The sequence below is a fragment of the Anomaloglossus baeobatrachus genome, chromosome 10 (assembly GCF_048569485.1).
Source record: "Anomaloglossus baeobatrachus isolate aAnoBae1 chromosome 10, aAnoBae1.hap1, whole genome shotgun sequence".
NCBI lineage: Eukaryota > Metazoa > Chordata > Amphibia > Anura > Aromobatidae > Anomaloglossus > Anomaloglossus baeobatrachus.
In genome coordinates, this window is record NC_134362.1 from 52943125 (window position 1) to 52965741 (window position 22617).

The following is a 22617-nucleotide window of genomic DNA, read 5'->3' on the forward strand; positions in this document are numbered from 1 at the left end:
CCCTCTCCTTCCTCGTCCCGCGGCTCCGATTCACAGCCGACTCGCAGGACGAGGAGGATGTCTTTACTGGGGGCTCGGACGCTACCTCCATGTGTCCCATTGATCTGACCGAGGGTGATGCAGATGTGAGTGATTTGATTGCGTCCATTAATTCTGTACTGGACCTCAATCCGCCAGTATCGGAGAAGCAACCCTCTCTGGCAGAAAAGCACCAGTTTACCTTGCCTAAGAGAACAAGGAGTGTGTTCTTTAACCACTCCAGTTTTCAAGCCACTGTGTCCAAGCCCAGAGCCTGTCCTGACAAACGCTTCCCAAAGCGTGGTTCTGATGACCGTTTTCCTTTTCCACCAGAGGTGGTCAAGGAGTGGGCTCACTCACCAAAGGTAGACCCTCCGGTGTCTAGACTCTCAGCCCGGACCGTTCTATCTTAGCTGATGGCACCTCACTTAAGGATCCCACTGACCACCAGGTTGACCTCCTGGCCAAGTCTGTCTATGAGGCGGCAGGGGCCTCGTTCTCCCCATCCTTTGCAGCAGTGTGGGCTCTCAAAGCCATCTCTGCTTCTCTAGAGGAGATGCATTCCCTCACTAGGGACTCTATGCCTGAATTGGTTGCCTTAACTTCCCAGGCTTCAGCCTTTTCAGCCTACGCCATGTCTACCATGCTGGAGGCCTCTCACCGCACTGCGGTGGCCTCTGCTAATTCCCTCGCTATCCGCAGGATCTTGTGGCTTCGACAGTGGAAGGCAGATGCTTCCTCAAAGAAGTACCTTGCTGGGCTCCCATTTGCTGGGTCCAGGCTGTTCGGTGAACAACTGGATGAAATAATTAAGGAGGCTACTGGCGGGAAGAGTACTTCCTTGCCACAGACTAAATCCAGGAAACCTGTCCAGGGCAGTAACCAGTCGAGGTTTCGTTCCTTTCGTTCCTCTAACTGGTCGTCCTCTAAGCCCTCGGCCTCGTCCACTAACTCAGCCAAGGACCAGAAGCCCACCTGGCGCAAGAAGCCGCGTCCACAAAAGTCCGCAGGAGCTGCTGCCACCAAGGCAGCCTCCTCTTGACTATCTGGCCGAGCCAGCAACGTCCTTGGTCGGTGGCAGGCTCTCCCACTTTGGCGACGTGTGGTTTCAACACGTCTCCGATCAGTGGGTGCGGGATATCATCTCCCACGGCTACAGGATAGAGTTCTCTTCCAGCCCGCCAAACAGATTTTTTCTGTCAACTCCCCCCTGCTCCAAGGCCGCCGCCTTCTCACAGGCCGTGGCATCCTTGCAGGCCAACGGAGTAATTGTATCGGTTCCCGCCAGGGAACGGTTCAGAGGTTTTTACTCAAATCTCTTCCTAGTCCCCAAAAAGGACGGTTCCTTCCGGCCCATCCTGGATTTCAAGCTTCTCAACAAGCATGTTCAGGTGCGGCACTTTCGCATGGAGTCTCTGCGATCAGTCATTGCCTCAATGACCCAAGGAGATTTCCTGGCGTCCATCGACATCAGAGATGCCTATCTGCATGTGCCAATTGCAGTTTCACACCAGCGTTGGCTACGTTTTGCAATCGGAGAGGAACATTTCCAATTCGTGGCTCTCCCCTTCGGGTTAGCCACGGCCCCTCGAGTATTCACCAAGGTCATGGCAGCAGTGGTTGCGGTTCTGCACCTCCAGGGGTTGGCAGTGATTCCTTATCTGGACGACCTTCTAGTCAAGGCTTCATCCAGTGCAGACTGTCAACGGAGTGTCTCGCTCACTCTCGCCACTCTTGTTCAATTCGGGTGGCTTGTCAATCTGCCCAAGTCCACTCTGACCCCGACCCAAAAACTCACGTACCTAGGGATGCAATTCGAGACTCTGCCGGCACTTGTGAAGCTGCCCTTAGTCAAACAGCAGTCCCTCCATCTGGCGGTGCGCTCTCTGTTGAGGCCCCGCCGTCATTCCATCAGGCACCTCATGCAGGTGCTGGGTCAGATGGTGGCGTCAATGGAAGCGGTTCCCCTTGCCCAGTTCCATCTGCGTCCTCTGCAGCTGGACATTCTCCGCTGTTGGGACAAGCGGACTTCTTCCTTGCACAGGTTGGTGGCTCTGTCGCCACAGACCAGGAGCTCTCTTCAGTGGTGGCTTCGGCCCCTCTCTCTGTCTCAGGGACGCTCCTTCCTGACCCCGTCCTGGGTGATCCTCACCACGGATGCCAGTCTATCCGGCTGGGGAGCAGTATTTCTCCACCACTGAGCACAGGGCACTTGGACTCCGTCCGAATCAGCCCTCTCGATCAATGTGCTGGAAATCAGAGCTGTGCTCTTAGCTCTCGTAGCCTTTCACCACCTGTTGGCGGGCAAGCACATTCGAGTCCAGTCAGACAACGCGACAGCAGTTGCCTACATCAATCACCAGGGCGGGACTCGCAGCCGCCTGGCAATGTTGGAGGTTCAACGCATCCTTCAGTGGACGGAGGACTCCAAGTCCACCATATCCGCAGTCCACATCCCAGGCGTTGAAAACTGGGAGGCAGATTATCTCAGCCGTCAAACCGTGGACAACGGCGAGTGGGCTCTGCATCCGGCAGTGTTCCGGTCGATGTGCCGCAAGTGGGGCACTCCGGAAGTGGATCTAATGGCATCCCGGCACAACAACAAGGTCCCGGTTTACGTGGCTCGCTCCCACAATCCTCAGGCCTTTGCAGCGGACGCGCTGGTTCAGGATTGGTCCCAGTTCCGTCTGTCTTACATGTTTCCCCCTCTAGCTCTCTTGCCCAGAGTCCTGCGCAAGATCAGAATGGAGGGCCGTCGGGTCATACTCATTGCTCCAGACTGGCCCAGGCGAGCTTGGTACCCAGACCTGCTCCGTCTGTCCGTAGAGGTGCCGTGGCATCTCCCGGACCGCCCAGACCTTCTCTCACAAGGTCTGTTTTTCCGCCAGAATTCTGCAGCTCTCAGATTGACGGCGTGGCTCTTGAGTCCTGGATCCTGACGGCTTCCGGCATTCCTCCCGAAGTCATCTCCACTATGACTCAGGCTCGGAAGTCTTCCTCGGCCAAAATTTACCACAGGATTTGGAGAATTTTCCTGTCCTGATGTCGTTCTTCCGGCCATGCCCCTTGGCCTTTTTCCCTGCCGACCCTTTGTCCTTCCTGCAGTCTGGTCTGCAGCTAGGACTATCCCTCAATTCCCTCAAGGGACAGGTCTCGGCTCTGTCAGTGTTGTTCCAGCGGCGTATCGCCCGGCTGGCTCAGGTGCGCACCTTCATGCAGGGCGCATCTCACATCATTCCGCCTTACCGGCGGCCTCTGGATCCCTGGGACCTTATTCTGGTCCTCACGGCCTTGCAGAAACCCCCTTTTGAGCCACTTAGGGAGGTTTCTTTGTCTCGTCTTTCACAGAAAGTGGTCTTTCTAGTGGCCATAACTTCCCTCAGGAGAGTCTCTGATTTGGCTGCGCTCTCTTCGGAGTCACCTTTTTTGGTTTTTCATCAAGACAAGGTGGTTCTCCGTCCGACTCCGGACTTTCTTCCTAAGGTGGTTTCTCCTTTCCACCTTAACCAGGACATTTCCCTGCCTTCCTTTTGTCCGGCTCCTGTTCATCGCTTTGAAAAAGCGTTGCATACTCTGGATCTGGTGCGGGCACTCCGGATCTATGTGTCTCGCACCGCTGCACCTCTCTTTTTGTGCTGACCACTGGTCGGCGGAAGGGCCTCTCGGCTTCTAAGCCGACCCTAGCTCGTTGGATTAGGTCGGCCATTTCCGATGCCTACCAGTGTACTCAAGTGCCTCCCCCGCCGGGGATCAAGGCACACTCGACCAGAGCTGTCGGTGCCTCTTGGGCTTTCAGGCACCAGGCTACGGCTCAGCAGGTCTGTCAGGCTGCCACTTGGTCCAGTCTGCATACCTTTTCGAAGCACTACCAAGTGCATGCTCATGCTTCGGCAGATGCGAGCTTGGGCAGACGCATCCTTCAGGCGGCTGTCACCCATTTGTGAAGATAGGTTTCGCCTACTTCTCAGTTTTCTGTTTATTCCCACCCATGGACTGCTTTGAGACGTCCCATGGTCTGTGTCTCCCATAAGGAACGATGAAGAAAAAGAGAATTTTGTTTACTTACCGTAAATTCTTTTTCTTATAGTTCCGACATGGGAGACCCAGCACCCTCCCTGTTGCCTGTTGGCAGTTTCTTGTTCCGCGTGTTATCACCGGCTGTTGTTGTAGACAGAGGTTCCGGTTGTTCCGGGTTTTGCTCTATCTCTACTTGTGGGTGGATGTCCTCCTTCAGCTTTTGCACTAAACTGGCTAGATTTGGTTATCCAGGGGGTGTATATGCTAGGAGGGAGGAGCTACACTTTTTAGTGTAGTACTTTGTGTGTCCTCCGGAGGCAGAATCTATACACCCATGGTCTGGGTCTCCCATGTCGGAACTATAAGAAAAAGAATTTACGGTAAGTAAACAAAATTCTCTTTTTTCGTTTTATAAGACGCACTGGATTATAAGACTCACCCCATATTTAGAAGAGCTAAAAGGTAAAAGAAAAAAACAGGTCTGTCTTATAATCTGGTGGTGTCTTACCGGGAGCAGGCAGCAGCGGTGGTGGAGCAGGGTCACGAGGCAGGGCGGTGGTGGTAGGGTGATGCTGCGGGGGGCTGTGCTGGAGCTGCACTGTGCTGGGGCTGCAGGCCAAGGGTTCTGTGCTGTGCTGTGGCTGCATCCTGAAAATGTTGGCGGTGTGGACTTCAAAATAATGGTGCTCAGAGTCTGCGCGTGTGCAGATGGAACTCTTGGTTCAAGATCTCATCTGCACATGTGTCGCTTCTGGCCCATTGCTCTCCCAGCAGCGGACTTAAGGAAAATGTCGCCCGGAGGTGGCGTGTGCGCAGATGAGATCTTGAGCCAAGAGTTCCATCTGCACCTTTTATTTTAAATTCTGCACTGCCGACATTTTCAGAATGTCGCCTGCAGCCCCAGCACAGCACAGCGCCCTCAGCCTGCAGCCCCAGCACAGCACAGCGCCCTCAGCCCGCAGCCCCAGCACAGCTCAGCACAGCGCCCTCAGCCTGCAGCCCCAGCACAGCACAGCGCCCTCAGCCTGCAGCGACAGCACAGCGCCTGCAGCCCCAGCACAGCACAGCGCCCTCAGCTTGCAGCCCCAGCACAGCGCCCTCAGCCTGCAGCCCCAGCACAGCGCCTTCAGCCTGCAGCCCCAGCACAGCACAGCGCCCTCAGCCTGCAGCCCTAGCACAGCACCCTCAGCCTGCAGCCCCAGCACAGCGCCCTCAGCCTGCAGCCCCAGCACAGCTCAGCACCGCGCCTGCAGCCCCAGCTCAGCACAGCGCCCTCGGCCTGCAGCTCCAGCACATCACCCGCGGCTTTGTTCTTGCGACCCCTCTCCACCATCACCGGTAAGCTACATTTGGATTATAAGACGCATCAACCTCATTTTCCTCCCAAATTTTTGGGAGGAAAAGTGTGTCTTATAATCAGAAAAATACGGTATTTAGTATTCGCTCATCACTAGTGATAACTTGTAAAGATGGGACTAACTCTTCTTGTGTATTTCCCATATAGAACATATAAATAACTGTAAAAGTCGATGGTTTGTGTTTCTCCTTATGTGACGTGTTGGGCAGTGGATTACAATTCATCATAATCCTTGTTCCCTTTTAACAGATTTGTGGAGGAGAGAAGCCGTATGTGTCTCCTGACGTCCTGCGGGATCGAGACACTGTTTGCAAAGAGGAGGCACTGTCTTCTTTTGACCGTGCAAAGAAGATGGGAGGCGTGGAGTTTAGCCGACAGTACAGAGAAGAGCTGGAGAAAGACCTCGAGACCATGTACACCGCCTTCTGCAAGCACAACGAGAGCAAGAACATCTTCACCGCATTTCGTACCCCCGCTGTGCTATTGGCCTTGGTGGCAGCATTGTACATGGCCTCCGGTATCACAGGCTTTGTGGGGTTAGGCGTGGTAGCCCAGTTGCTAAACTGTGCAATGGGATTGATTCTCATTGCACTCCTGACTTGGGGCTACATCAAGTATTCAGGACAGTACAGAGACCTTGGGAAAGTCATAGACTCCAGTGCAGATTATGTTCTAGATCAGGTAAGGTGAAGTCTCTTCTGCGATTGTATTGCATTGTAACTGTATGGTCTCATCATTGAAGTTGGGAATTGATATATAAATTAGCATACGTTGCGGTTCAGAAAAGTCGAACCCTGTCCTCTGCTACCTTTAGAAGACCTATAAACAGTGGCTTTCTCCTGCAGACCCATAGACAATGATTGGATCAGTGGCCACCTGTCTAGTTTAGCGTTCTCTGGATTGGTAGGGGTCTCAGTGGTCAATAAGCAATTACCTGTATTATTGATGTTGGGATTGACCCTACAAGTTTTATTTATTCGGTTGAGAATAGGGTCACACGTAGCGGTTGCAAAATCCTTACGACCATTAACAAATGTATCCATTTACTCCTTCCTTTCCGCCTATGATTTATTTAAAAGCCGCTAATGAGCACTTTATTGTTGTTTAGATATAGACATCAACATCTACCATAGTGTATAAAAGGGTTAAAGGGAACCTGTCGCCAGGATTTTTCCCTTTAACCCCTTCACGACCATGGACGGATCTATCCGTCATGGAGCGTGTGCCGTTAAGCCCTGCCCCCTTGCCGCGGGCAGAGTGCGGCGATCGGCGCACATATCAGTTGTTTTTAACAGCTGACATGTGTACCTGCATGTTACGAGTGGAATCGCTTCCACCCGTAACATTAACCCCTTACATCTTGCTGTCAAAGTCTGGCAGCGAGATGTATATACGCGCGGTGAAGATTTTCACTTACCGCCGCCCCCACCGTAAGTCACGTGAGTGATCACGTGACTTTTGGTGGTTGCCATGGTAGCACAGGGTCATGTGATGACGCCTGCAGCTATGACGTTTCATTTTCACTCGGCTTGGAGGCCAGTGAAGCAGGAAGTGACCGTATCTGCTGTTTACAGCTGTATAGCTGTGATCAGCAGATAGTGCAGAGCGATCGGATTGCTGATCGCTATAGCCCCCTAGGGGGACTAGTAAAATAAAAAAAAGTAAAAAAAAGTTTAAAAAAAACCCTAAAAGTTCAAATCATCCCCCCTTTCACCCCATTGAAAATTAAAGGGTTAAAAAAAAAAAAATATATATATATACATATACACATATTTGGTATCTCCGCGTTCAGAAATGCCCGATCTATCAAAATATCAATTAATCTGATCAGTAAACTGCGTAGTGGCAAAAAAATTCCAAACGCCAAAATTAAGTTTTTTGGTCGCCGCAAGTTTTACACAAAATGCAATAACAGGCGATCAAAACGTAGCATCTGCGCAAAAATGGTACCATTAGAAATGTCAGCTCGGGACGCAAAAAATAAGCCATCACTGAGCTATAGTTCCTAAAAAATGAGAACGCTACGGGTTTTGGAAAATGGCGCAAAACGTGCGCCACTTTTATTGGAAAAGCTTGTGAATTTTTTTTAACCCCTTAGATACAACTAAACCTATACATGTTTGGTGTCTACAAACTCGCACCGACCTCAGGCATCACACCCACACATCAGTTTTACCATATAGTGAACACCGTGAATAACACATCCCAAAAACTATTGTGCCATCACACTTTTTTTTGCAGTTTTTCCACACTTGGAATTTTTTTTTGCTGTTTTCCAGTACACTGTATGGTAACACTTATGGTTTCCTTTAAAAGTACAACTTGTCCCGCAAAAAACAAGCAAAAATAAAAAAGTTACGGCTCTCGGAAGAAGGGGAGCAAAAAACAAAAACGGAAAGTGTCCTGGGGCTGAAGGGGTTAAGCTGCGGCCACCACAAGTGGGCTCTTATATACAGTATTCTATAAAGCTGTATATAAGAGTCCAGGCTGCTCTGTATAACCTAAAAAAACATTTTTATAATACTCATCTAGGGGGCACTCAGGCCCAATGGGTGTCGTTGCTCTCGGTCCGGCGCCTCCTCTCCACGGCGATCTCCGAACTCCTTCCCAGCCCTGTGTGCATGATGTGTCCTATGTCATCCACACAAAGGCTGCCAATGCGCTCCTATGCACGTGCACTTCTCTCTGACCTGCTGAGAGCCGCGCAAAGTATTGTTATGTGCAGGCGCGAGAAGAGGTGAAAGACCACCCGCGCATACGCACTGCAATACTTTGATGTGCCCTCAGCAGGGCAGATCAAAGTACGCATGTGCAGGAGCACAGCAGAGGCCACTGTGTGGATGACGTAGGATGTGTAATCCATACAGAGCTGGGAAGGAGGACGGCGATGGCACAAAATGGAGGAGGCACTGGACCGAGACCATCGACACCCATCGGACCGGACCACCCTCTAGATGAGTATTATAAAGGTGTTTCTTATACAGAATGGCCTAGGCTCTTATATACAGTATTCTGGAATGCTGTATATAAGAGCTCACTTTTGGTGGTCGCAACTTATAGGGGAAAAACCTGGTGACTGGTTCGCTTTAACACAAATGAGTAGATAAGTAATTACTTTTAATTTCTTTGTCGCTCTATTGGGAGACCCAGACAATTGGGTGTATAGCTTCTGCCTCCGGAGGCCGCACAAAGTATTACACTCAAAAGTGTTAAGCCCCTCCCCTTCTGCCTATACACCCCCCCTGCTCCCACGGGCTCCTCAGTTTTTTGCTTTGTGCGAAGGAGGTCAGACACGCACAGCACAGCTCCACAGTTTAGTCAGCAGCAGCTGCTGACTATGTCGGTTGGAAGAAAAGTGGGCCCATATAGGGCCCCCAGCATGCTCCCTTCTCACCCCACTCTTGTCGGCGGTGTTGTTAAGGTTGAGGTATCCATTGCGGGTACAGAGGCTGGAGCCCACATGCTGTTTTCCTTCCCCATCCCCCTCAGGGCTCTGGTGGAAGTGGGATCCTATCGGTCTCCAGGCACTGAGACCGTGCTTCATCCACAACTCCTGTGGAGCCTGCTGGATAGGAGCCGGGTACCGTTCAGGGACATGGCCCTGCTACGTGAAGGTACTCTGTATCCCTGTGGGGACCGCGCACGGCAACACCTCAGCTTTGCTGGGTGTGCTAGTGCACCGGGAACCGCGGCACTGACCGGGTTAAACTGTGCCATTACACACTCAGCGTCGCTGAGTGTGTTTATATGTAGGGGCTACCGCGCTAACCGCCGCTGCCATGGGAAACTGCGGCGCGGCTGGGACTTGTAGTTCGCCGGGGACTTCGGCGTCGGCCGCGCTTTTACGGCGGCCACGCTTATACTCGAGTCCCCGGCTTGCTTGCGGCCTAGTTTCCCTTTCTCCCGCCCTCAGCCCTGACAGGCAGGGGAAGGGCGGGACGCTGCACGGAACGAGCAGCACTGAGGGCTGGAGTATGATTTCCATACTCCACCCCCCTCACTGTGCACAGTGTGAGCACCTCGGCCACGGCTCCCTCCTCTCGTCAGGACGCCGCAGCCATTTCCTGTCAGCTCCTACGACGCTGCAGAGAGGGACAAACCCTGGGAGACCCAGACACGGTCTCTGGTGGCCTCATAACCGCTTTAGGCGGCTGGTAAGCAGCACCTGTGGTGCTAGCCCCATGGTGCTGTAGTGTATGGATACATTATTTGTTTATAGTATATATTTTACACTGTATGAGCACAGTTCATTCTGGCTATATACCCTATTGTGTTACTCAGGGCGCCCACAAAAGGCAGGGGTGCCAAAACACAGGCTTATTATGCTGCCTGCGTCGCTTGTACGACCCAGCTGCCGGCAGGTTCCATTGACCCTCATTGTGTGCATTGTTGGGCCCCTGTGACACTTCTTCAGCCAGGGCCCCTACTAAGAGGGGCCCAGGGGGAGCCACCTGTTGACACTGTCCTAGTGACGGGGACGGAGTTTGCAAAACTCTCTGAGACTATGGCTAAGATACTAGAAGCCTTGCAGTCCAGGCCGGTATCTCAGCAAAGGGACTCTGTTGAATCATTGTTCCCTGGCCCCCCTCAGTTGGACCAAGTCCTCCCGGGGTATCTCATACATCCCAGGCTGAGGGTTCTGACTTAGACCCCAGCCCCAGACCGACTAAGTGGGCTCGCTTAGAATTTCCCTCGACATCATATTGTTCAGGGTCTCAGCGGGGGGAATCTCTGGTTGATGATGCGGAGACAGCTGATCAGGATTCTGATCCTGAGGGCGCTCTCAATCTTAATACTCCAGACGGGGACGCCATAGTGAACGTTCTTATTGCGTCCATCGATCAAATGCTGGATATTTCTCCCTCAGCTCCTCCGGCGGAGGAGTCAGCTTCTCATACACCGAGTATGTTTCTAGACCACTCTGATTTCAGAGAGGCACTCCAGAATCATCATGCTTGTCCAGATAAGCGTTTTTTCTAAGCGCCTTAAGGATACACGTTATCCTTTTTCCCCTGACGTGGTTAAAGGTTGGACTCAGTGTCCCATAGTGGATCCTCCAATCTCCAGACTGGCGGCTAGATCCATACTTGCAGTGGAAGAGGGGGCCTCGCTCAAAGATGCCACTGACAGGCAGATGGAGCTCTGGTTGAAATCCATCTATGAAGCTATCGGAGCTTCTTTTGCCCCAGCATTCGCAGCCGTATGGGCGCTACAAGCTATCTCAGCAGGTCAAGCGCAAATTGAAGCAGCCACATGCACGGCCGCGCCACAAGTGGCATCCATTACCACACAGACCTCGGCAATTGCGTCTTACGCTATTATTGCTGTCCTGGACTCTGCGAGCCGTACGGCGGTCGCGGCCGCCAATTCGGTGGTACTCCGCAGGGCCTTGTGGCTACGGGAATGGAAGGCAGATTCTGCTTCCAAAAAAGCGCTTAACCAGTTTGCCAATTTCTGGCGACAGGCTGTTTGGCGAGCGTCTGGATGAAATCATCAAACAATCCAAGGGAAAGGATACATCCTTACCCCAGCCCAAACAGAACATACCCCAACAGAGGAGAGGGCAGTCGAGGTTTCGGTCCTTTCAGGGCGCGGGCAGGTCCCAATTCTCCTCGTCCAAAAGGTCTCAGAAAGGCCAAAGGAACTCTGATGCATGGCGGTCTAAGTCACGTCCTTAAAAGGCCACCGGAGGCGCCGCTAACAAAGCGGCTTCCTCATGACTTTCGACCTCCTCTAGTAGCATCCTCGGTCGGTGGCAGGCTCTCCCGCTTTTGCGACACCTGGCTGCCACAAATAAAAGACCGCTGGGTGAGAGACATTCTGTCTCACGGTTACAAGATAGAGTTCACCTCTCGTCCCCCGACTCGATTCTTCAGGTCATCCCCGCCTCCCTAGAGAGCCGAGGCTCTTCTGCAGGCGCTGCGCACTCTGAAGGCAGAAGGAGTGGTGATCCCGGTTCCTCTTCAGTAACTGAGCCACGGTTTTTACTCCAACTTGTTTGTGGTCCCAAAGGAGGACGGGTCTTTCCGCCCGGTCCTGGACCTGAAACTGCTCAACAAACATGTAAAAACCAGACGGTTCAGGATGGAATCCCTCCGCTCCGTCATCGCCTCAATGTCCCAAGGAGATTTCCTTGCATCGATCGATATCAAAGATGCTTATTTCCACGTACCGATTGCTCCAGAGCACCAGCGCTTCTTGCGCTTCGCCATAGGAAACGAACACTTGCAATTCGTGGCACTGCCGTTCAGCCTGGCAACAGCCCCACGGGTTTTTACCAAGGTTATGGCTACTGTAGTAGCGCTCCTACACTCGCAGGGTCACTCGGTGATCCAGTACTTGGATGCTGATCAAGGCACCCTCTCAAGAGGCATGCCAACGCAGTCTCGACGCTTCCCTGAAGACTCTCCAGGGTTTCGGGTGGATCATCAATTTTCCAAAGTCAAATCTGACACCGGCCCACTCGCTGACATATCTTGGTATGGAGTTTCATACCCTCTCAGCGATAATGAAGCTTCCGCTGTTCAAGCAGTAGTCACTTCAGAAAGGGGTACAATCTCTCCTTCAAGGCCAGTCACACCCCTTGAGGCGCCTCATGCACTTCCTGGGGAAGATGGTGGCAGCAATGGAGGCAGTTCCCTTCGCGCAGTTTCACCTGCGTCCCCTTCGATGGGACATCCTACGCAAATGGGACAGGAAGACGACGTCCCTCGACAGGACCGTCTCCCTCTCTCAGGCGACCAGAGCTTCCCTTCGGTGGTGGCGTCTTCCCACTTCATTATCAAAGGGGAAATCCTTCTTTCCCCCATCCTGGGAAGTAGTCACGACGGACGAGAGTCTGTCAGGGTGGGGAGCGGTTTTTCTCCACCACAGGGCTCAGGGTACGTGGACCCAGCAAGAGTCCTCGCTTCAGATCAATGTTCTGGAAATAAGGGCAGTGTATCTTGCCCAGAAAGCGTTCCAGCAGTGGCTGGAGGGCAAGCAGATCCGAATTCAGTCGGACATTTCCACAGCGGTGGCATACATCAACCACCAAGGCGGCACACGCAGCCGGCAAGCCTTCCAGGAAGTCCGGCGGATTTTGATGTGGGTGGAAGCCACGGCATCCGCCATATCCGCAGTTCACATCCCAGGCGTGGAAAACTGGGAAGCAGATTATCTCAGTTGCCAGGGCATGGACGCAGGGGAATGGTCCCTTCACCCGGACGTGTTTCAGGAGATCTGTTGCTGCTGGGGGGTGCCGGACGTCGACCTCATGGCGTCCCGGCACAACAACAAGATACCAATGTTCATGGCACGGTCTCAAGATCCCAGAGCTCTGGCGGCAGACGCCTTAGTTCAGGATTGGTCGCAGTTTCAGCTCCCTTATGTGTTTCCTCCGCTGGCACTGTTGCCCAGAGTGTTACGCAAGATCAGGATCGACTGCCGCCGCGCCATCCTCGTCGCTCCAGACTGGCCGAGGAGGTCGTGGTACCCGGATCTGTGGCATCTCACGGTCGGCCAACCGTGGACACTACCAGACCGAACAGACTTGCTATCTCGAGGGCCGTTTTTCCATCTGGATTCTGCGGCCCTCAACCTGACTGTGTGGCCATTGAGTCCTGGACCCTAGCGTCTTCAGGGTTATCTCAAGACGTCATTGCCACTATGAGACAGGCTAGGAAACCAACGTCCGCCAAGATCTTTCACAGGACGTGAAAAAAAATTTTCTGTCATGGTGCTCTGTTCAGGGTTTTTCTCCCTGGCCACTTGCATTACCTACTTTTCTGTCCTTCCTTCAATCTGGACTGGAAAAGGGTTTGTCGCTCGGCTCCCTTAAGGGACAAGTCTCAGCGCCCTCTGTGGTTTTTTTTTCCAGAAGCGCCTAGCCAGACTTCCACAGGTACGCATGTTCCTGTAGAGGGTTTGTCACATCGTTCCACCTTACAAGCGGCCGTTAGAACCCTGGGATCTAAACAGGGTTCTGATGGTTCTTCAGAAACCACCATTCGAGCCAATGAGAGATATTTCCCTCTCACGACTTTCGCAGAAAGTGGTTTTTCTTGTAGCAGTCACTTCTCTTCGGAGAGTGTCGGAGCTAGCAGCATTGTCGTGCAAAGCCCCTTTCCTGGTGTTCACCAGGACAAGGTGGTTCTCCTTTCGGTTCCGGATTTTCTCCCTAAGGTGGTATCCCCCTTTCATCTCAATCAGGATATCTCCTTACCCTCTTTTTGTCCTCATCCAGTTCACCAATGTGAAAAGGATTTGCACTTGTTAGATTTGGTGAGAGCACTCAGACTCTACATTTCTCGTACGGCGCCCCTGCGCCGCTCGGATGCACTCTTTGTCCTTGTCGCTGGCCAGCGTAAAGGGTCACAGGCTTCCAAATCAACCCTGGCTCGGTGGATCAAGGAGCCAATTATCGAAGCTTACCGTTCGGCTGGGCTTCCGGTTCCCTCAGGGCTGAAGACCCATTCTACCAGAGCCGTGGGCGCGTCCTGGGCTTTGAGGCACCAGGCTACGGCTCAGCAGGTGTGTCAGGCGGCTACCTGGTCGAGCCTGCACACTTTCACGAAGCACTATCAGGTGCATACCTATGCTTCGGCGGATGCCAGCCTAGGTAGACGAGTCCTTCAGGCGGCGGTTGCCCACCTGTAGGAAAGGGCCGTTTTACGGCTCTCTTACGAGGTATTAATTTACCCACCCAGGGACTGCTTTTGGACGTCCCAATTGTCTGGGTCTCCCAATAGATCGACAAAGAAGAAGGGAATTTTGTTTACTTACCGTAAATTCCTTTTCTTCTAGCTCTAATTGGGAGACCCAGCACCCGCCCTGTTTTTTTGTGTACACATGTTGTTCATGTTGAATGGTTTCAGTTCTCCGATATTCCTTCGGATTGAAGTTACTTTAAACCAGTCTATAATTCTTTTTCCTCCTTCTTGCTTTTGCACCAAAACTGAGGAGCCCGTGGGAGCACGGGGGGTGTATAGGCAGAAGGGGAGGGGCTTAACACTTTTGAGTGTAATACTTTGTGCGGCCTCCGGAGGCAGAAGCTATACACCCAATTGTCTGGGTCTCCCAATTAGAGCTAGAAGAAAAGGAATTTACGGTAAGTAAACAAAATTCCCTTCTTTAGAAAAGAGGACCCAAACAATTCCACTAATGTAAAATAACAAACCTAGGTCGTACTCACCCACCCGAGCGTAAGCTGCTCCGTTTACCGCTGCAGCCAATCACTAAGCTTGGCGGCTCATGGCGTCTACATCAGCCTTTAAATTGAAAAAAATAAAATTAAATTAATAATTTTGCAATCCAGGATGTACAGACATTACATTTTACATAGTGTGAAGTGCATTTTAGCAAATGTCCTACTGTATACCACATATGCTTAAAGTTATAAATGGTATCATTTGACCTGAATTAATACTTTCCTTCTGTGCTTTAAATACCAAATCAGGCCTCAAACCACCTAGGCAACTCCACTCGTCGCTTTACAGAACCGGCAGTCGGCGCGCCACCGGAGAGGAAGAAAAAAAAGTAAGAGAAGAGCGAAGTCAATTCATGTCTTTCCTGCCTCCAGCACAAGTCACCATCCCGAACCACAGCCATTCCAGCAATGCCACCTAAGAATATATGATCGCCGTGCCTTTCTATACTCTTTCCAGCCTTCACCATTAAGCCCATCTATACATTCCCTACAGAATATGGGTGGACGACATTCCGATTTTGCATCCAATAACAAGTATGGGGACACACATTGTTTTGTTTCTTATACCCTGCACTTTAAAATGGAGTCCAGTATATTCTTTGTTTCCCTGTAAGGCTGACATTAGTAAAGAAGATATATTTGATAAGCCTGACCTCGCACACATTGCCCAGGAATAGAAAAACATGACTCCCTTTCTTTCACACCTGTATACCGATTGCGTCTGATACTGCACCTCTGCTCTGTTGGACATCTGTATACCGATTGCGTCTGATACTGCACCTCTGCTCTGTTGGACACACCTGTATACCAATTGTGTCTGATACTGCACCTCTGCTCTGTTGGACACACCTGTATACCAATTGTGTCTGATACTGCACCTCTGCTCTGTTGGACACACCTGTATACCGATTGCGTCTGATACTGCACCTCTGCTCTGTTGGACACACCTGTATACCAATTGTGTCTGATACTGCACCTCTGCTCTGTTGGACACACCTGTATACCAATTGTGTCTGATACTGCACCTCTGCTCTGTTGGACACACCTGTATACCGATTGCGTCTGATACTGCACCTCTGCTCTGTTGGACACACCTGTATACCGATTGCGTCTGATACTGCACCTCTGCTCTGTTGGACACACCTGTATACCGATTGCGTCTGATACTGCACCTCTGCTCTGTTGGACACACCTGTATATGGATTGTGTCTGATACTGCACCTCTGCTCTGTTAGACACACCTGTATACTGATTGCGTCTGATACTGCACCTCTGCTCTGTTGGACACACCTGTATATGGATTGTGTCTGATACTGCACCTCTGCTCTGTTGGACACACCTGTATATGGATTGTGTCTGATACTGCACCTCTGCTCTGTTGGACACACCTGTATACCGATTGTGTCTGGTACTGCACCTCTGCTCTATTGGACATACCTGTATACGAGTTGTGTCTAGCACTGCACCTCTGCTTTTTTGGATTGGGGTTGAGCTGCAGTAGCACACACACCTACCGACAAATGTGGTGCTATTTTTGAAAGAAGCCATGTTTTTCTAATCCCAAACAACTTCTTTAAATGGACCTCACCACCATACCTGTACATTTCTAACATCCTTGTATGATAGCTACGAACAATATTCTATATATTCATACGTTATTGGGTATAGGTAGTTGCTTAGTTTAGTTGGGTAGCTGCTCTTTATTTTCCTCTCGGTTTATATATTATTGTGATTTCTATATCTCTAAGGGGGCTTTATCATCATCCTGTAAAGTGCCTTATAGTCTGTAGAGGTCATAGAGCATAAAAAGTGTATTAGATGCATACATTCTGTATATACGTGTAACTCACAACTGTTGGCAGACACACCGGTGTATCCAATGGACTTGCCATTCCAAGGAGATTTGTTACTTCAGTTCCATAAAATAAAAACAAAAAAAACATTGTTCCAATGCATACCAATATAGTTTATGGAGTAGTCTCATTCTGGTTTTCATGCAATGCTTAGCTATATATGTGAGCGTATGAAGCCCCCATACAGCTTAGACGGCTGTCGGTTGATCGTTTGGTCGCTACCCATCTTGGATGGTTCTACTATACATGGGAGGGTTCGTTCAGCTGAAAGCTGCTTTGTATGTGAAAGACCCCGACCGAACCAACATCTCTTCTGGCGTCTTATTTCCAGGAGAACAGAGGGATCTGAAGTCCAAAATTGGACACGCCCGATCAACGTCTTCCCGGCAATCTGTTAGCCGGTGACCCCATACACATTAGAGCTTCAGTCGCACCCGTCAAAGTCGGCCACCATTTGTCTAATATGTATTGGGGGCATTAGTCTTTTTCTTTCTCTTCAATTTGCTTTATATGATAAGAGGGCTCACACACAACGCAGGGGGATATGGGGTAAATCTAGAGCTTTGCATGGGCCAACTTAGCTTTATCTTTCTTTTCTTACCTAATTTCTTGTTAAGTGCTGATAGTGATTATATAACCAAGGTCCCTATTTGCACATCAGTCGGGAGATCTGCAGACAGTCCGTGCTCGGGCCGAGTTTCATGGAGATCTGCAGGAGCCCTTTAACTGCGTCTTGTTTTACTGCAGTGAATTTGTAATTCATGGGCATCTTGTCAGCTATAAGGTCTCAACATTTGAAACCTACAGCTCTACAACATGACTACACATAGCAAAGCAGGTTCAGTCACTTCCACTAGGAATTGAAGCATTATAACCCATTGTGGTGCTGGGGCACCTAAGATCCATAACACTACTGCAGCCAAAAATGCAGCAAAAAATAGCCCCCCGACATTTATACAAACATGCAACATGACCCTGCACATAACTCAGCATGTTCAGTCACTTCAACTAGGAAATGAAACATTATTGCCTATTCTGGTGCTGGGGCACCTAAGATCCATAACACTACTGCAACCAAAAATTCAGCGAAAATAGCCCCCTAAATGTATACAAATACGCAAGATGTCCTAGTGAAGATCATATTCGTGTTTCTTACTTTTTTCCCCATTTGTAAACTATTATAATAGCCCAGATGCGTTTTCAATCCTAGATTAACAGTTTATACCTCCACCCATGATGGGGTTTTGTTTTGTCGCTCCGAAAAGGTTGTGAATTTCTAATGTCTTAAAATTAAAAAATCCAAAAGCTCATACATAGATTGGTCTAAAAGAAGTGGAACAAGGTTTCGGGCATTGAGATCTTTTTTTTGTGATTGGGAAATACAAAATATGGTGCAAAATCTTTCTATTCCATGTGGCCCTTGTGTGATCAAACTTCAATATCTTATCAGTGGACAACCCCTTTATCAATGAGGGTCCGAATTCTGGGACCCTTATTGATCGGCGGAACGGGAAGCGTTTATCCCTATTAGAAAGGGGCACAAGTGTGGATACCTGACTGTTCTATTCTACCCGGGGTAAAAATTTGTTGTTCTCCGGTCAGTGCAGGTCCCTGTGGACGGATCCCCACCATACAATGTTATCACCTATTTTATGGTATAATCCCATTGATGGAAGTAAAGCAGGATTTCTAGAAAGGTCCCCCCCCGCCATCACAAAATGTTCTTGCCCAAATCCTCACCTGCTGCCATTTGGCTAAGCCAATATTTCTTGGACTTTAGAAATTAAAAACTCTGGTCTGGGCTAAACAACGGCGTTGACCATATCCATCCCATCCATAGTGGTGCATGAGTTAGTACTTTGCATAAGATTCAGTGCTTTTGTGACACAGACACACACTTGAGTTGCTTTTTGCTGCCATTTCATTGTGATGTGCAATGGTTGCACGCCAATAGCACGGTATTGATTTGAAGGGTTTGGGTACGTGCCCACGATCAGGGTTCACCTAGTTTTGTACGTAGCATGTTTCAGCTGCATCCAAAACACTGTGTTGTACAGTACAAGCACAGTGGATGGGATTTCTAGAAATCTCATGCCCATTGCGCGTGCACTGCCTGCAGGGTAAACTGACCTGCGGCGCGGCTTCCCGAGCTACAAACATGTCAATTCTTTGCTGTGGAGTCGCAAGCGTTCTCTGCAGGGAGAACAGAGAGCGACCACAGCACCTCAAACCCTGATCGTGGGCACAGGCAGCTGCGGTCTTCTGCGGAGGAGACTCGTGGCCCCACAGGTTAGGACCCGCCGCGTCCAGGACTCCGCGTGTTCTGATCGTGTGCACTTACCCTTGTTCACATCCTGTGCATTCATGGCAGATCCTGTGGATATGTCATAAATGTGTAGTAGATGCAGGTCCGATCAATTAAACCTTCATTTTGAGAATGGGGTCCTGTTGTGAGATGCTGTCTGTGGAGAGGTGGCTGGAGCTTCTGACAGTGGTGCGGATCAGGGCTGGGTTCTCAAGATAGATGCAGGTCCAATTACTTGTGTCCACATCTGCTATACATTTCTGGCATAGCCATGCTGTAAATATACGAGATGGGAATACCCATTTAAAGGCATTCCCATACATTTTTCTGAGTGACAGAACAATACAAGGAGATAAGAAAAGTAGCTTTACTTGAGCAGCGAGAGGTACTCGTTACAAACAATAGTTTACTCTGAAACTCTTTTTGGAGGACACATAGGTCCCAATTCATGAAGACGTAAGGTGAAACACCTTCAAATCTTGCAAACATTTTGCTCAACGTTTGCCGTTTTTATGCGAGTGGTGGCCAGCTTCACCAAAATGGCCTGCACAACTTTGTCAGAATTGTACTCCAGTCCCTGACTGGAGTAAGCTTTCTAGTAGAGGTGCACACCATTTGTAAGGTGCACTTAATTCACTAAATGGTGTACACTACTTAGGGTATGTGCACACGATCAGGACTCGCTGGATCCTGGATGCGGCGGGGCCATGAGTCTCCACCGCTGTAGACCGCAGCTGCCCGTGCCCACAATCCAGGCTCATGCGCTTGCGGTCTCTCGCTGTGTTCTCCCTCCGGAGAACGCTTACATCTCCGCACTGAACAATTGACATGCTGCGGCTCGGGAAGCCACACCACAGGTCAGATTTCTAGAAATCCCATCCACTGTGCTTGTTCTCTACAACGCGGCATTTAGGACGAAGCAAAAACATGCTGCATCCAAAACGCAGTGAACCCCTTTTCGTGGGCACACAGCCTTAATGCATTAGGCACTGTAGCAGTACCATTTATGAAGATTGACATGCAAAACGCCAATCTTATTGAATCAGGTCCAGAATTTGGACACCTAGAAAAGTCCTCTGGGTGGATCTTTGCAGTTTTGCGCAGCATGAATCTCCTAACGGGTTCCCTTCAATTTTCACGTCAAGTCAAGATACTTGCCTCTGACTACTATTGCACAATGGTCTTAAACTAGCCCCGGTCTTACTCCTACATCCATGGTTCAGCCTATAATATGACCAAAGTGTCCAGATTTCATGCAAACCGTGCACAGCACTTGTCTTTGTGCCTTGCGTTACTCCTTTCCAATGAAGCGCTCATGTTTATTAAAGCATATACAGAGATGTTTTTTGCGCTTTTACACATTAATTTCTCTAGTTTCTATGTGCAATCTAAAGATTTGTTTTATAACTGAAAGGATATAGTATGGGGGTATTCATGGTTATGTAATATTGGGACCTGATACATGTTTATACACTCTTGTATCTGTATATATATATATATATATATGTATGTGACTTTACAGAAATATTGTATGATAAATACTGGTTTGCATTGGACTTTCCCGGACACGACTTGCCCTCCCCCAGCCAAAGTTTAAAGATTCTGGAAGGCAAAAGCTAAATTCCAAAGCACAAAAAATTCTGGATCAAGATTTCTTATCTCTGCTGCTTCTTTTTTCTATCCTTTTTTTTGTTTATTTTTAATAAAAGCAATTGTAACACTTTGATCAATGTGTTTTTTTTACATTTAACTTTCTATTTTTTCCCCCCAATGCATTTTGGGTCACAAATAGTGAAGGGCAGACCCGGACAGTAAAGTGATGGTCTCCCCAGCCTGAGAATACCAGCCCCCCAGCTGTTGGGCTTTATCTTGGCTGGGTATCAAATATGAAGGGGAACCGCACACCGTTTTTTTAAAATTACTTATTTAAATAATTAAAAAAGCCGCATGTGGTTCTGCCGATTTTGATACACAGTCAAGATAAGTGCACGGCTGGGGGCTGCAGCCTGTAGCCGTGGCTTTATGTATGCTGGTATCATAATATGGGGGGGGACTCTACGCCAATTTATTTATATATTTTTATACATCAATAGATGCACACAGCATCTGTGATTAGAAGCGTCGGACACGCTGTCACTCAGCATGGGGGCGTGTCTGACTGCAACTAATCACAGACGCCAGTGGGCAGGGAAAGCAGTGCATATTCAATTAGCCTAATGTGCGGAACCGGAAGTGAATGCAAGGCCTGGGAACAGTGTACAGCCGTGCCGGAGCCTCGGTAAGTACAACGCGCTTGTTCCCATCCCCCTATTCCTTCTACCGCCGTTTTAATCTCCACATTCTGGTCCAGTTAGACTTATATGGGGACCGGAATACAACCCGAAACCAGATTTTAGAAACTGGATCACCAAGATCAGCCTATCCCGGTTATCTGCGAGTTCACTCATCACTAGTCACAAATGTTTCTAAAATTTGGACACAGTTGCATACTTATAAATACCTGAACCATATTATATGATGCAAGGACCAGGGCTAGTATTTGTGGAGGCAAACTGGGCAATGACCAGGGCCCTTATCGACAAAAGGGCCTTCAGTGAGACTGTTGGGGGAGACCTCCGGGTCTCTCAGGGTCTCAGAGGAGGATTCCGAATGAGAAGTGCGCAGGTGTATATGAATTGGGAAAATGACCACGCAGAGACGTATCTCTCTATTTGGGAGAAGCACAGTTGATGTCTTCTGAACCTTGTATTCAAAAGCATAACATTTTCTACACCTTTTTGGACAGTCTTTCCTGTACAGCAACATTCCATAGTAAGTTATTCAGGTTTGTCTGGGCGTGGACGAGAGTCTACTCAAGAATGTTACTTATTCATGAGTCAACCGGTTTTCAAAGTATCTGTTCTATTGTGCCCTAAACATAGTTTGTTTGCTTATACATTCCATTAACATTTCAGTCAGGTATATGTGGAAAGCAATACATAAAGCATTCAGAATACAGATCATCTTATTATTTTATACTGGACAAACGATTCATAGCCTAGGCCTTCACAACTCCAGGTTTAGTGGGACATCAGTCTGGCTGCCTGTCTGTACTAACTCAGAACTGCACTGATAATGCCAGTTTTGTATTATCAGTGCAGTTTCAGAGGCTAATTATGTAGACGTGTGACCAAAGATCCTTCTATCCTGTGGGAATATGGACATACAGGATAGATGGATAGTGCTCGGTATGTTCTGAATAGGGCACGTATGTGACACGCAGTGAGCACGTGTGCCATACCGTGGAAGTGTGACACATGCAGTGAGTGTGTGTAACGTACAGTGTGTTAATAGCATCCACATTAAAAAATACCGGCAGCACATATGAGCTTTTTTAGAGTATGCCCCTGTTGGAAGCATGTCTAGTGAGGACAGAACAAGTGTATTAGTGATCATTCTGACCCCGTGATCTTTCGACAGCTTGTGTACACAGGCCAGTAAACAAGTGCTGATCAATTGCAATGTAGCTGATTAATGCTCATTTAATGGTTTGTGTAAATACATCCCAAATGTTTGTGTGATTGTGCAGTATTTTAGCATTTGGGGCCCTACTTTTTAATTTTGCCCAGGGCCGCACTTGGTACAAAACTGGCCATGCAAGTACACGTTTGTAAGGTAACACTACCCTAAAAGTGGAGCTGTAGTGCTGTGAACCACTCATCCTAAAGAGGGTGCTGTAGTATTGTGTAACAATGGAAGATGATCCAGCTGTTTCACATATTAATATATATCAAAAACTTTATTCCAAAAACAGAATAAAAATTGGCAATATCTGTACAGCCAGCAATATGCAATTTTTCTTAATTCTTAAGGACTTAACAGTCTGAAACGTGTAGGGAGG

The 22617-nt window shown here is 49.3% G+C and overlaps 1 protein-coding gene across 2 annotated transcripts in view; it reads left to right on the forward strand.

Annotated features, from left to right (window-relative positions):
* ATL3 (atlastin GTPase 3) overlaps positions 1-20463 on the forward strand; it is a 109465-nt gene extending 89002 nt beyond the window's left edge. For both annotated transcript variants that reach the window (XM_075326676.1, XM_075326675.1), the window contains exons 12-13: positions 5642-6073; positions 14829-20463. In XM_075326676.1, coding sequence (XP_075182791.1) covers positions 5642-6073; positions 14829-14912 — 516 coding nt within the window. In that variant the 3' untranslated portion in view covers positions 14913-20463. The remainder of the gene's footprint in view (positions 1-5641; positions 6074-14828) is intronic.
* The last annotated feature ends 2154 nt before the right edge of the window (positions 20464-22617 follow it).